This window comes from Emys orbicularis, chromosome 7 (genome assembly GCF_028017835.1).
Source record: "Emys orbicularis isolate rEmyOrb1 chromosome 7, rEmyOrb1.hap1, whole genome shotgun sequence".
Lineage (NCBI taxonomy): Eukaryota > Metazoa > Chordata > Testudines > Emydidae > Emys > Emys orbicularis.
In genome coordinates this window covers 98,767,767-98,781,582 of record NC_088689.1, presented here as the reverse complement: position 1 = coordinate 98,781,582, position 13,816 = coordinate 98,767,767, and the positions used below count along the sequence as shown (strand labels likewise).

General features: G+C 52.6%; 1 protein-coding gene across 1 annotated transcript in view; it reads right to left on the bottom strand.

Annotated features, from left to right (window-relative positions):
• Positions 1-396: 396 nt before the first annotated feature.
• The window catches only part of NRXN2 (neurexin 2), a 293,562-nt gene continuing 280,142 nt past the window's right edge, over positions 397-13,816 (bottom strand). The window contains exons 21-22 of the mRNA XM_065408659.1: positions 12,866-12,944; positions 397-1,292 (exon numbers count right to left, since the gene is read on the bottom strand). Of these exons, the coding sequence (XP_065264731.1) occupies positions 397-1,292; positions 12,866-12,944 (975 nt within the window). The remainder of the gene's footprint in view (positions 1,293-12,865; positions 12,945-13,816) is intronic.

The window sequence follows — 13,816 nt, the reverse complement described above, 5'->3', positions numbered from 1 at the left end:
TGTGTGATTTGATCGCTCCCGGCCCTGTTCTTTCCCCCACTTCGTTTGCTAAAAGGAAAACAAATTAAACAAACCCCCAAGACCTGAAGGAATCCGGGGTGGGAAGCGAGCGTGATTTTGATTTTGGGGTGGTTGTTATTAATTTATGAGGATGAACTGAAAAATTAAATAAGGGAGAAATGAACAAATTGAAACCAGTGTGGGGTGGAGGTGGGGGGCAGGATCCACTGGTTGCCTCTGTGATGCAGAGGGAGGAGAAAGGAAGGCTGGGAGGTTTCGTTGGTCTCTTGTATCCAAAGGTTGGCATGATTTGAGCCGGTCTCACCTTGCGATCGTCTCTCTCTCGCGCTCGCCACCAGAGGGACAGGAGGGAGGCGGGGCCGGGGGGGCGGAGACTCACACATAATACTCCTTGTCCTTGTTTTTCTTGCTCTTGCTGGGGGTTTTGGTGGCAGAGGTGGGTTTCTCCTTCACCACCGTGCCGTTGCTCTGTGCCGAGTTGCTGATGTAGTTCCGGCTCTGATCCACCTGGTAAGAGCCTTCGTCCCGGTTTCGGTACTTGTACATGGCATAGAGGAGGATGAGGATGCACAGGGCGGCCGCCGCCACAATGCCGACCACCATCCCCGTGGTGCTGCTAGATTCGCGGATCACCTCGACGGCTCCCGGGGGACCCCTCTCCCCCGAGCCGGTGGGGTTAGCTGTGGGTAGATTGTGGAAATTGGGGGAAGATGTTATACTGGGGTACTTATGCCTGTTACGGTTGTCGAGTTCAAAAGAGGTGGGCAGAGGGGGGTACTGGTCTGGGTGGGGTTTGGGGGCCTCGCGATTGTTCATTTTGCCGGCGGGGATGTTACGGACCAGATCGGGAGAGGCAGTGGAGGTCAGGAGCTCAGGGATTGAGGATGAAGCTGGCACTCCTGTCCTAATGTTGGGCCTGAAGCCTTGGGACTTTTTAGATGCTCCATCTGGCCTGGCCAGCAGGGTCCTATCTGTGACCAAGGGGAATGTGGTGTAAAAATCTTCGTCATCAGTAGGGGGCAGGCTGGAGTCGAAGACCTCGCCCGAGGCGTAACCGGAGGCCTCAATGCCCTCTTCGCAATCGCTGTCCTCTTGGTCGGCTAAGCACGGGGGTTTTTGATTGGCGGAAGGGGCTAGGGTGTCTCTGGTGGTCTCTATTACGGTTAGGAAGGGGCCAAAGGTAGGTGGCGGGGGTATGAATGGAGACCGGGTGGCAATTGGTGGGGTGTCTAAGGAATCTTCGGTAATTATGGGCAATACTAATTCACCTCCTAGAACAGAGAGAAATAAAGGGGGAAGAGAAACAGAAAAGGAGAGATGGGTTAATACGAACCGGAGGAAAAACTGCCACATTTGGACACAAGAAACTGAATCAAACTGATCAACTGAATTTAAAACTAGACTCGTTCCCCAATCTCTGGCTGCTTTTTAACGAATCTTTACAACTGTTTTTCGTTTTAAACTGTAGCTTTTTACAACAAAATCTAGAGAAATCATAAATTTAAAGAAAAAGAATTAAAAAAAAGAAATTAGTCATTTAATGCAAAAAAATTAAACAGATTTTCAAACAGCAGAATTAAGTAATAATAAAAGAAAAAACCTAATTGCAAACTGCTTTTCACATTTCTTTTTATTCCCCTCCTTTTCTCTTTCATTTCATTTTTTCCCTTTTCTTTTCGTTTTAAAAATAAGAGAGCAAACCACAGAATTCAATCAACTTACATCAACAAATTGGCCATGTGATTTTAGCATGAAGAAAAAAAATTACAAAAAAGAAAACTAGGTAAGAATGTTTTTTTGGAGAAAAAACAACTTTTTTTTCTTTCTTTTTTTTTAAACATCTCTTTTCTCTACCACTCGCCTTTTCAATTGTCTCTCTAGAGTCATTTCTATGTTTCTTTCTTTCTCTCTTTCCATCTAGATTAATTTCTCTTTCTATCTATACTCTTTCTTTCTAGATTCATTTGTGTCTATATTCTTTGATTTTTCTTTCTAACTAGATTTGTTCCTCTTTTTCCAGATTAATTTATCTATAGTCTTTCTGTTTAGATACATTTTCTTTCCTTCTCTCTCTCTGTATTCTTTTATCTATCTTCTTTCTTTTTATCTAGATTCATTTCTGTTTCTATCTATACTATTTCTACATTAATTCCTGTGTCTGTCTATATTCTTTTTTCTGTCTAGCTGGATTAATTTCTCTTTCCTTCTAGATCCATCTATAGTTTTTCTCTCTAGACATATTTTCTTTTTTACTTTAATTCTATCTAGATTAATTTTTCTTTCTACATCCATTTTCTTCTTTCCACCTATATAGATTCATTTCTGTATCTTTCTATATTAATTTTTCTACCTTTTTCTTTATTAATTTTCTTTCTAGATTCATTAATCTATGGTCTTTCCATCTAGATGCATTTTCTTTCTTACTTTCATTCTTTCTTTCTAGATTAATTTATCTACCTATCTAGATTCATTCATCTTTCTTTCTTTCTTTCTTTCTTTCTTTCTTTCTTTCTTTCTTTCTTTCTTTCTTTCTTTCTTTCTAGATTCATTTATCTATCTTCTATCTTCTGCATATTTTAAAATCTTTCCCTCCCCCCACCCAGACACACTTTTCGACTCTGTCTGTCTGTCTACATTTTCCATTCCCACCTCCCACCTCTCCCTCCCCCCACTTTTTTTTTTTAACATATGGCAACCAAAGTTGATGTTGAAATGACAAGGACACTGCACACATTATTTGGTCCTTTGCACTGGCTGTAAATTTGGCGGGTGTGTGTTGGGAAAATACATGTTTAAAAAACATACATAACTATATTTTCAGTAGCTGTTTTGACAGGTCTATGGGCTCTGTCCCTATTAGAACTGGAAAGAAAGCAGATAGAGGGACAGATGCCTAGCACCACTGATGTCAACAGGAATAGAACCCAGGAATCCTGACTGTCAGAGCTGGGGATAAAACCCAGCAGTCCTGACTCCTATGCAGTTACACCCCACTGCACCAGCTGAGGATGAGGACTCCAGGAGCTTGGCAGACCATTCCCAGTATGTGCCATTCCCATCAGCTGGTTCCCAGTTTCCTCACCAGATTCTCAATGGACAGTGCCAAAGCCATGGGCTCCCTAGCTACACCAATCTTCCTGGCAGTAGCAGGATTAGAGCTCCCAAACTTGCTGCCCATGGACTGGAGCTAAAAGAGACTCACTGTTAACTGTGCAGGGCTCTGTCATACAGAGCTGTGACTCTGATTCTTCCCAGGGGAGGGCAGTGGCACCCTCTTCCCCACCACTTCATTACAGCCCAGCCTGTAGTAGCAGTGCTGTGTCTGTACAGTGATTGGGGCTGCCTGCCAAGATAGAATCCAGGGGCATCAGGGATCCCAAGGCCAAGCCTCTACAGGCTGTCCCAAGGGGTGGGACTATCAGCACCTATGCAGTAGGCAGTGTTCCCTCTAATTTTTCCCACCCATGTGCAGAATGAATTTTATTATGTGCACCAATATGGAGGTGATGTGTGACACATCACCTCCATATTGGTGCACATTAACAAAATTCATGTGGTGGGGAGGGATCAAGGAGTTTGGAGTGTGGGAGGGGGCTCAGGGCTGGGGCAGAGGGTTGGGGTGCGGGGGGCTGAGGACTCCAGCTGGGGGTGCAGGTGGGACCAGGGATGAGGGTCTCAGGACTGGGGTAGAGGGTTGGGGTGCGGGCTCTGGAGTGGGGCCAGGGATGAGGGGTTTGGGATGCAGGCTTCCTCGGGGCTACAACAGCAGCACCTGGGCTGGGGGAGAGAGGTGCCTCTCGCCGGACAAGGCAGGTCCAGGCTGGGCTTGGGTTGGGGCCGGGGGAGGGGCGCCTCCCCCCAGCCACAGCAGGTCTGGGGCTGGGCTGGGTCGGGGGCAGGGGGAGAGGCATCTCTCCCCTCTGCAGCCTGAACGCCTGCACTGCACCTAATAGGCTGCTGCACGGCTGCTTAGAGGGAACTTAGGCAGCGAGCTCATAAACCTGCATATGTGGTCACACCACCAGTGGGCGCTGTGATAGGACAGGGGGGTTTGCATGAGAATGCACCCAACAGAGCCACTACCCTCCATGGTTTACAGACCAAATACTCTGCTCCGCTTACGGGTGAACGTAGAAGGGAAATGAGTTACACAACAGCTTGAAGCAAGTGGCTTAGTACTCTGGGAGTCAGGACTCCTGGGTTCTTTTCCTGGATCTGGATGGGAAATTGAGTCAGGTGGTTAGAGCAGGGGGGCTAGGAGCCAGGATTCCTGGGGTCTAGCCCTGGCTTGGGAGGGTAGTGGTTAGATCAGGGGTAGGTAGGTGTCAGGAGCCCTGAGGGCTGTGGCCTGTTTCTCTGTTGCTTTACCAGTGAGTCACTTCACTCAGCTGCTCCTTCATTTGCAATATCAGAGATAACATGACCACTCCGCAAGGGAGTGTATGGGGTGGAATTAACTACGTGCATGCTTTGAGCTCCCACATCTCATACGCCAGGTGGTGTGGAATATGAGGGTGACTCTCCTTTACAAGGCTGCGGTAGGTATTTAAATGATCTGTGTGTTTTCAGTGCCCCCTTCTGCAGGATGGGCAGTGTAAGCAAATCACAGCTTAGCTAGAGCCCTCAGCCAAGCCTGGGACTCAGAGCTGTCACTTGACACAGGGTCTCAAGAGGGAGAGGACGTTGGCGACTGAGTGAGTTTATGAAGGAAGCTCACAAGAGATCACCATGACTGACTTAGTCAAGCCGCAGGGTGGCATGAGATCTGACTCCAGGTATCCAATAGGTGCAAAAGACACTGGGTGGGGGAGAATGGCTTGGAGGGAAATTAGGGGCTATGGGATGAACAGAAGCAAAGGATAAAACTTGGAGGGGAATAAACTGTAGGGGAAAAGCCTGGCCACTGGTGGTGGTGGGAATAGACTGTAGGTGCCAATTTTGGCTGGTGGAAAATACACTGATGGAAAGGGCAGCTCGAGAGGCAGGGAGTGGGGTCCATAACTATCATGTGTCAGGGAGTTCCGCAGGCTAAAGATACTGTGTACAAATGGCGTCACTTGACATGTGTTGCTTGGAATTTCATTAGGGGTTCCTGAATGGTGAGTGAAGGTGAATAGCAGATCCCAGTTGCCTGTCTTGATCCTGTACATTCTTTTAGGCCCCTCTAGCATATCCCCCTCTCCTTCATCTCCTTGCTGAGCTAAACATCCTGATCTTGCCAGCCTCCTTTGCTTCCAAATCTTGAATTATTTTCATTGCCCTATGATTTCTGTCAAGCTGGGGCCATCTCCTAGATTTACACAATGGCACAAGACTGTTCTGCTGTATAACATTCTCTCTGCTTCTGCACACACACTCCTGGCCTATTGAGTGCTGCTGTGCACTTAGCAGAGGTTGCAACTGAGCTGGTAGGGGGCACTGTGCTGCTGGGAGTGGGGTGGGGACTCAGTAGGGGGTGCTCTCTCCCCAAGGTCAGTACTAACCCCAGTGTGGCACTAGGGGGTGCTGTGCTTCAAGCAGTGGTGCACGTTAGCCATAGGGACAGTCAGCTGCATCTCAGCACTGGGTGAACAGGCCCCCATTACCCCACTCCAGAGGCAGCTGCATCTCGACAGTGGGTGAAGGATCCCTATAGCTCATCTAGCTCGGAGTCACATACATTAGCTCAATATTATCATTAAAAGCTGCATTCTTTGTCAGCTGAGGAAAACAGAGTCAGGGCTGCATTATGGTTTGAAAGGCAGCAGTAAATAACAGGGAAGGAAAAGCTTCTTCCTACAATTGCACACGCCAACGCCAAAGTCTCCAGTGGTTGACAGAGAATTCCCCTCCCCCTCCTGGTCAGATCAGAAATGGAAACCGCCACACTACTCCCTAGGCCCACATGCTTTGGAGAGCGACCGTAGCCCTGTCACTGGGCTGGAAAGATCTGGCCAGACTCTTTATTACAAGCCTTGCTCGATTGTTGGTATGATAGATTGTAATGGTATTCTGGGCTGGCTGGGCCCATCGGTCTGAGCCGGGGGGGGGCGATACTGGGCTGACTGGGTCCATGGATCTGACCTGAGGTGGCAGGGAAGGGGGGATACTGGGCTGACTGGGCCCATAGGTCAGAGCTGGGGTGGCGGGGGGATACTGGGCTGGCTGGGGCCACGGTCTGGCCCGGGGTGGCAGGGAGACAGGGGATACTGTATCACCCAGTCCCAGAGGTACCAGTCCATGTGCTGAGCTGCCTTGGCTGGGGATGGGCTATTTTGTGCTGGTGGCTGCGTGCAAAGGATTCCAGGCTGACATGGCAAAGCCTGGCCTGGTAGCTGGGGCTGCACAGTTGGGGGCTGGAGACAGCAGCCAAGCCCTTCCCTCACAGGGTACTCTATCAGCTCCCTGCAAGCCATCACCAGGGGTTCAGGAGCCATCAGTTGGGCCCAGAACACCAGGAGAGTTTTTCAAGGTTCTCTCCTGTTTGATGGTCTCTCTTTTGATTCCAGAGCCCTGCCCCACCCTGGGGCACAGTCACTGCATGACAACACGGTCCCCTGCTGCAGAAGCGCATGGGCTGCAGCTCCTGGCTTCTCCCTATACCCCAACATTGCATTTGGTGATGCGGGGTCCCAGCTCTCCTCTATTCTGCTCCCATTGCACCTGTATTCTCCTGCAGCTCCAGGCTCAGGGACTCTTCACCTGCTCTCACCCAAGCCAGGGCCAGGAGGGGGGACAGAAAGACAAGGAAGGGGCAGGAGAGGAGGAGGAGGCAAGCCAGCCCATTGTTTGCAGGAGAGATGGGGGGAACGAGCAGGGGCAGGTCAGTCCATTGTTTGCAGGGGAGGAGGAGGAGGCAGGCCAGCTAATTGTCTGCAGGTGAGGAGGAGGAAGAGGGAGTGGGCCAGCCCATTGTCTGGGGGAGAGGAGGAGGGAAGGGGGAGCAGGGCAGTCCATTGTCTTCAGGAGAGGAGGGGGGAAGAGGGAGCGGGGCAACCCATTGTCTGCAGAAGAGAGGGGGGAAGAAAGGAAAGGAAGAGGGAGCAGAGCTGACCAAGCTGCTAGGCTCTCTCTACCCCCCCCCCCCACCAACTCCTCTGCTGAGGGTGGGGGGAGAAGAGCTCAGCCTGCCTCCTGCAGCAGTCCTGATTAGTTGCTCTCCCCCCCAGAAGTGGGTAGGGATTCCTGGGTGGATGGGCCCACCTGATCCAGCCCCCCTGCTCTAACCACTCAGAACTCTGGGTCCCACTGGTGTCTCTGTCACTCTGTGTCAGGACCTTGGGAGCAGGGAAGGGGAGGGGAGCGCACACCCCAAAGCCACAGGGGGACAGGGACCACAGCTGACCAACACCCAGTCCCCTTACTGCCCCCAGCCAGCTCCTACTCCTCTCACTGCTGCCCCCCAACTGCCTTCCCGATATTAATTAAAAGCCTGCAAGAAGGTGTGTGTGTTTTTAATGAGCAGCCCCTATCTGCTTGCCCCCCGTTGGGCCTTTCATTTTCTCCTGTCTCTTCCCCTCCTCTGGTTTTTATTGTGATGCTTTTGGAAACATTTGGCAAGCGCTGCACAAAGGAGCCGCGCTGCCTTTGATCACGGAGAAGAAGAGAGAAATAACATAACCGTGGCGCCGTCAGTACGGGAGGAGAAGAAAGGATGCACCAGCAATTACTCAACTCACAAGAGAGGGCCACCATATAGGGGGGAGCAGCTAATTAGTCCCTTGTTTTATTGGGGAGCAGAGCAGTAGCAGCCTGGGTGTCCACCCTGAAATTAGGGCTTGGTCTTCCCTGTGCCGTGGTCTAATGTTGGACTGGGAACCAGGACTCCTGTCTGGGTTCTAACCCAGCTCTGGGAGGGGAGTGGGGTCTAGTGGGTTAGAGCGGGGGCTGGGACTCCTGGATTCCATCCTATTCCCAGCTCTGCCACTGATCTGGGGCATGTTCCTTCCCCTCTTGATGCCTCTGTTTCCCCTCCCACCCTTGTCTAGTCAGACTGAGCTCCTGGGGGCAGGGACTGTCCCTCCCTTTGAGCCTGTGCAGCACCTGGCCTGATGGGGACCTGATCTCAGTTGTAATCTCTAGGCACTACGGCATAATTAAGAAGTGGTTGATTTGCATCATCTGGGGCTCTTCTCCTGAAGTTCCTTGGTAGCGGGTCCTTGGGAGGTCTGTCCATCTCATGCCTCCAGTCACACAACCTGAGGGGGTGAGCACCCCCTGCAGCTCCTGCTGAAAATGGGACCCTCCTACAGGGATGCATGTATGCATGGACTCACACTTGTGAGCAGTGTGGGCACGGCGTGTGCACACGCACACTAAGCTTGGTGCCCTAACAGCACAGATGTGTGCTGGCCAAATTACAGATGTGTGTGAACCTGGAGGCAAGACTAGAGGGGGAACCCAGAGGGGCGCTAGTCCCACAGAGGGGTGTGCAGCATATCAGTGGCTTGCAGGTAGACACCAGGCAATGTAGATCTGCAAAAGCCCATTGGATAGACATGTAACTGCAAGCCAGTTATACAGCCGGGTATGGTACCATTTGCATTCAGGGGTGGGGGAGGGCACTGACAGCTGAAATACAGAGGGAGCTGGGCAAAGAGTGAAAGGAAACGAATTTTATCACAGAAATATCCCCTCAGTGTTTGTTACTTGACTGCTAGAGCAGCAGCAGCAGGTATAGTGGATAGAGCACTGGCTGGGAGGCAGGACTCCTGTGTTCTATTCCCCCCTCTGCCATTGCCCTTGTGGTGGTCCCTTCCCCTTGGTGCCTCTGCTTCTCCTCCCTCCCTTCATCTATTCAGCCTGTGAGCTCTTTATGCAGAGACTCTGTGTCACTGGGGGTTTGTCCTGCTCCTGGCACAATGGGGACCCCAGTGGTCAGAGCCTCTCGCTGCTGCCGTGATGTACGCAAGCCCCGGTTACAGCCATGCGTGAGCACAGCGGCAGGACTGAAGGGTACAGATGTGTCTTCTGCCGCTCCAGCTGTGTGGGGGTGCACTGTAAATGCACAGAGAAATGCAGCTGGGTTTTATGCCCTTCCGGCTGTGCGAAATGATGCATTGGAAATCAGCAGCACCAGGATATTGTTACGGGGCCTGAGTCTCCAGCGACGGTAGTGGGGATTGAAGGTGAGCCGTGCTTCTGAAAACTAGGCCATGGGCCAGAACCTTAGCTGGGATAAGTCAGTAGCTACACTGACTCCAGTGAGTGCCCCCTGCTGAACCACCCACCCTGCTCCCTGCATCACGGCCCCCCTAGTGTCATGCTGGGGTCAGAGCGCCCCCTGCTGAGTCCCCACTCTGCTCCCTTCAGCACCGCGCCCCCTAGCATCAGGCGGGGATCAGATCTGACTCCTACATGAAAGCATCCCCTGCTGAACTCCTTACAGCCTCTGGCCAGAGAGGGCTAGATGTGCAACCAACATCTCCCACCCAACGCCCATGTAATGCCTGCCTGGTGCAGCTCAGAATGCCATCTAACTGGCCCCTGGCTGGCAGAGAGACTGAATGGGGGGTGAGCAGGGTTTCTCCAGGGCATAGGGAGGCATGCTGGCCAGGGTGGGGCCCTGTGTGTGTGGGTGCAGGGGGCCCTGGCTCTGGGAAATCTCACACACAAGGGGGGAGGCCGACTCATCCCTAGCACAGGAGATAAACATGCACTGAAGGGTCCTGGTGCTCCCCAGACAATAAAGAATGGAGCTAATGAACCAGGCCCGGTGCAGCACCAGGCGCTCCCTGCACTGCCAGGCTCATAAATCCCCCCTTGCTTCCCATCAGGGAGGAGACAGCGTAAATTTCATGCCCCACCACGGCCTGGGTGATGCGGAACAGAGAGTGCGGTGGAGAGGAGGGGGTTAAGAGCAATCACCGGTGTGGATGCTGGGCAGGTGGAGGGGGGTCAATGAGAGTGTGGGATCTACCCCCACCAGCCCATGCTGTGATTTCCATTCCATTAGAGAGGACACAAAGCCACATCAATTTGTGGCTGGGTGTGTTTCTGCAGGGACGGCGGGGTTCTGCCTGCAGCCAATGCAGTGTCTCCCATGGATGTGGCTCTCTGCTCCACTCACTCTCTGCCTGGATTTATGGCTCTTTCCTCACTACTCCCCGCCCCCCCTTCCCGCTCTCGTTCTATGCCTCTGGCCATAACAACTCTGGCTGTGATCTTGTCAGATCTTAGCACTTGGGGATTGGCGCAAAAGAACAAACCTGCATGAGACAGCGGCTCCCCCTGGCTAAGTTGGGTCATTGCGCTGGTAGGGAGAATGGCAGGACAAACCCAAGGGGCTGGGAAGTTCACCTTGCAGTCAGTGCTGGGGGGCGCTGTGCTGCAGGGAGTGGGGTGGAGGGCTCAATGGGGGCACTCTTGCCCTGGATCTGGAACTGAAGCCAGGTCTCCCTAGTCACCTGAGCAACTGAACCATCCTTCCTCTCCCCCTCACCACCCCGGATCAGACCAACGAGCTCATCCAGCCCAGTATCCTCCTCACTCCCCCCTGGATCAGACCAATGAGCTGCTCTTGCCTGGTATCACCCAATGTCCCTTGTCACTCCAAATCAGTCCAATAACCCACATGCCCACCGTGCTGGATCAGCCCAACAGGCTTGCTAACCCAGTACCCCATCTTCAACAGTGGCCAGCGCCAGCTGCTTCAGAAGCAGGTTCAAAGAACCCTGCAGTGATGGGTCCCCCTGCCCCCAGCTAGTCCCACCCGGAGGAGTTCAGTTCCTTCCATAGCTGCTGAATTCTACCTCTGCACAGTCTGGTATCTGTCTAAAGTCCTGAGCCCTCGTTGGAACGTGGCTAAGCTCTCACTCCTGGGTAGAATCTGTGGCAGTGAGTTCCGCTGGCTAATGGCACGGTGGACGGGAGCATTTCTGGAGATCAGTTGGGAACCTGACACTTTCCATCCTCTCAGCCTGGCAACATGAGCTGGGGCCAATCAATGCTCTCAAAGTCCTCCGAGATCCCATTAATCACTGCCTCCCTCTGCCTCCTCCTGCATCATCCACTCTTTGTGAGGAGTGGAGAGGGGTTTAGAGGCCCTGGACACCAGCCTCCCCGCCCCCAGCAGGGTACTTCTCTCCGAGGGATTCCCCAATTGCAGCATAAATGACAACATGGCACAAAGGAGCAAAGCCAGCTTCCAGCAAGCCAGAGGTAAAACCTCTTCTTCCTTCTGCATAACCTCCCTGCTCAAGGAGGGAGTGTCCAACTCTTAGGTTTCCCTAGCCCTGGTTTAGTACTCAGTGCGGAGATGCAGCCACCTTGGAATGCTGGCTGTTTACACAGGGATCTTTCCTCCAGTGCGGAGATGCAGCCACCTCTGGTGTAGGGAATGGGGGCAGTTTATATGGGGATCCCCTGCCTGGTGCTGAGATGCAGCCACCTCTAGGGTGGGGTGCAGCAGTTCCTCAACAGTCTACTACAGCAATGCTTCCTGAACCACTAAAGGCCCTTTCATTCAGTCAGCAAATGGGAAAGGAGGTAATAAAGGGATGCTTCACAAGCTGGGCCTGAATCTGTGTGGTGGGAGGGGAGTGGGATCCAGTGCTTTGAGCAGTGGGGGTTGGAAGCCAGGACTCCTGGGTTCTATTCCTGGCTCCGTGAGGGGAGTGGGGTCTAGTGGTTAGAGCAGGGGTTGAGGGCTGGGAGCAAGGACTCCTGAGTTCTATTCCCACTTTCCCCAGTTGGGCTTCGATTTGTGTGATTGGGGAGGGGTGGCTCCAGCTAACTCTTAGGTCCTGTAAATCCTGGAGCAGGGGCGAGGTGTGGGGGAGCCATTGCACCTGCCGCCTGCCTGGAGAAAGGCAGACAGGACGGTAAGGGAGGCCGGGGGCTGAATGTGTTGGGCCAGCCAGACCCTGAGGTGTCTAAGGGTGTGGGGATGGTGCCTGCTAAATACAGGTGTGATACTAGGGACCTGATCAGTGGGGAGGGGCAGTGGGTTAGTGTAATGCAGCATAGAACTGGGGGTGGGGAGTTTAAGGGGGCATCAGGGTGTGTGTGTCGGCAGCAGTGTTTATTGGGGGGGTGCACAAGTGTGCAGCTGTGTGAGTTCACAGGTTTCTCTCTCTATTTGTGTGTGCACAGAGGTGAGAGGGTAGTGCTGGATGAGTTCATAGAATTGTGTCTCTCTGTGCAGGTATCCATAGGGATGTGCTTGCGTGTGTGTGTAGCACTATGTGAGTTCATAAGGCTGTGTCTTTGTGTGAGTGTACACAAGTGTGTAGCTTTATGAGTTTACAGGGATGTGTCTTGGTGTGAGTGTGTGCATGTAGCAATGTGTCAGGTCACCAACAGGTGTTTGTGTGAGTTCAAAGGGGTGTCTGTGTGCACACATGAGCACAGAGATTGTGTAGGTTTTTACATTCATGAACAGGAGTTTGTGTGTCAGTGTGTGTGCAGAGGTTTGTGCCTGTGCATGTGTGTTTCTGTGTGCATACACAGGGATGTGTGGGTGAGTATGTACCTTTGGTGCATGTGTGTGAGTGCACCTAAGTGTGTGTGTGCAGGGAGGGCATGCAGGAGTGTGTGTGTGTGTGTGTGTGAAGGGATGTGTGTGTCAATGTATATAGGTTAATGTGTGTGTAGGGAGTGAGTGCGTGTAGGGGTTAGAGTGTGTCGGTGTGTGTGTAGGGAGAACAGTGTGTCAGGATGTGTGTAGGGTGTATGTGTGTGGCTGTGTGCGTGTGTAGGTGATATAGGGGAGACAGTGTGTCAGGGTGTGTGTGGGATGTGTGTCTTTGGCAGGGTGTGTGTAGGGTGTGCGTGTGTAGGGGGGACAGTATGTCAGGGTGTGTGTCCAGTGCACCCTGTAGAAGCCCCCCACCCACACATGCCGGCAGCAGAGAGAAGGACCCACCTGTGCTGGGCTCACACTCCTCCAGATCCTCATCATCACTGGGGCACTCAGCTGACGCCACCAACAGGTCGTCTGTGTTCTGGGGAGAGAGGGGAGCACAGCTCAGTGAGGTGGTGCAGGGCATGCCCTCCCTGCACACAGCCCCCCAGCCTGGGGCCAGCCTGGAGCTAGTGCCCCCAGAAGGGGGAGGAGCTAATGAATCATTCCTCACACCCTGAGCCAGCCAGGCCTGGGCGCTCCTCAAACACTCTCATGTTTTGGTCCCCACCACCTATGGTAGGACCTCGTGCCTCAAAGTCAGTTCTCTGAGGCCTGGGCACCACGTCAAATTTAGGTCCACACAGTCTCGGTGTGCAGGGGTGTGAACCCCGCCCTGGCCCCCATAGCTATGCTGCCCTAACCCCCGGTGCAGACGCAGCTAGGCAGTGGGAAGACTGGCTTGGGGAGGTGGTGTGCCTACACTGACGGGAAAAACCTCTTCTGGCGATGCAGGCCGGCGGTACGCCGCAGGGCTAGGCCAGCACAGGTTGCTATGCCAGGCCAGTCTCCTTGGTCTGCGTCTCCCACATCCTGGTGCAGTGCAAAGCAAGGGGGAGACCGTGCTGTGCGGTCCCACTGGGTCAGACACACGGCTTGGCTGGCGAGCAGCCGCGGTCGGGTCTGGGAGCCTTGTGGATAGACCAGGGGTCGGCAACCGTTCAGAAGTGGTGTGCCGAGTCTTCATTTATTCACTCTAATGTAAGGTTTCGTGTGCCAGTGATACATTTTAATGTTTTTATAAGGTCTCTTTCTATAAGTCTATAATATATAACTAAACTATTGTTGTATGTAAAGTAAATAAGGTTTTTAAATGTTTAAGAAGCTTCATTTAAAATTAAATTAAAATGCAGAGCCCCCCGGACCTGTGGCCAGGACCCGGGCAGTGTGAGTGCCACTGAAAATCAGCTCGCG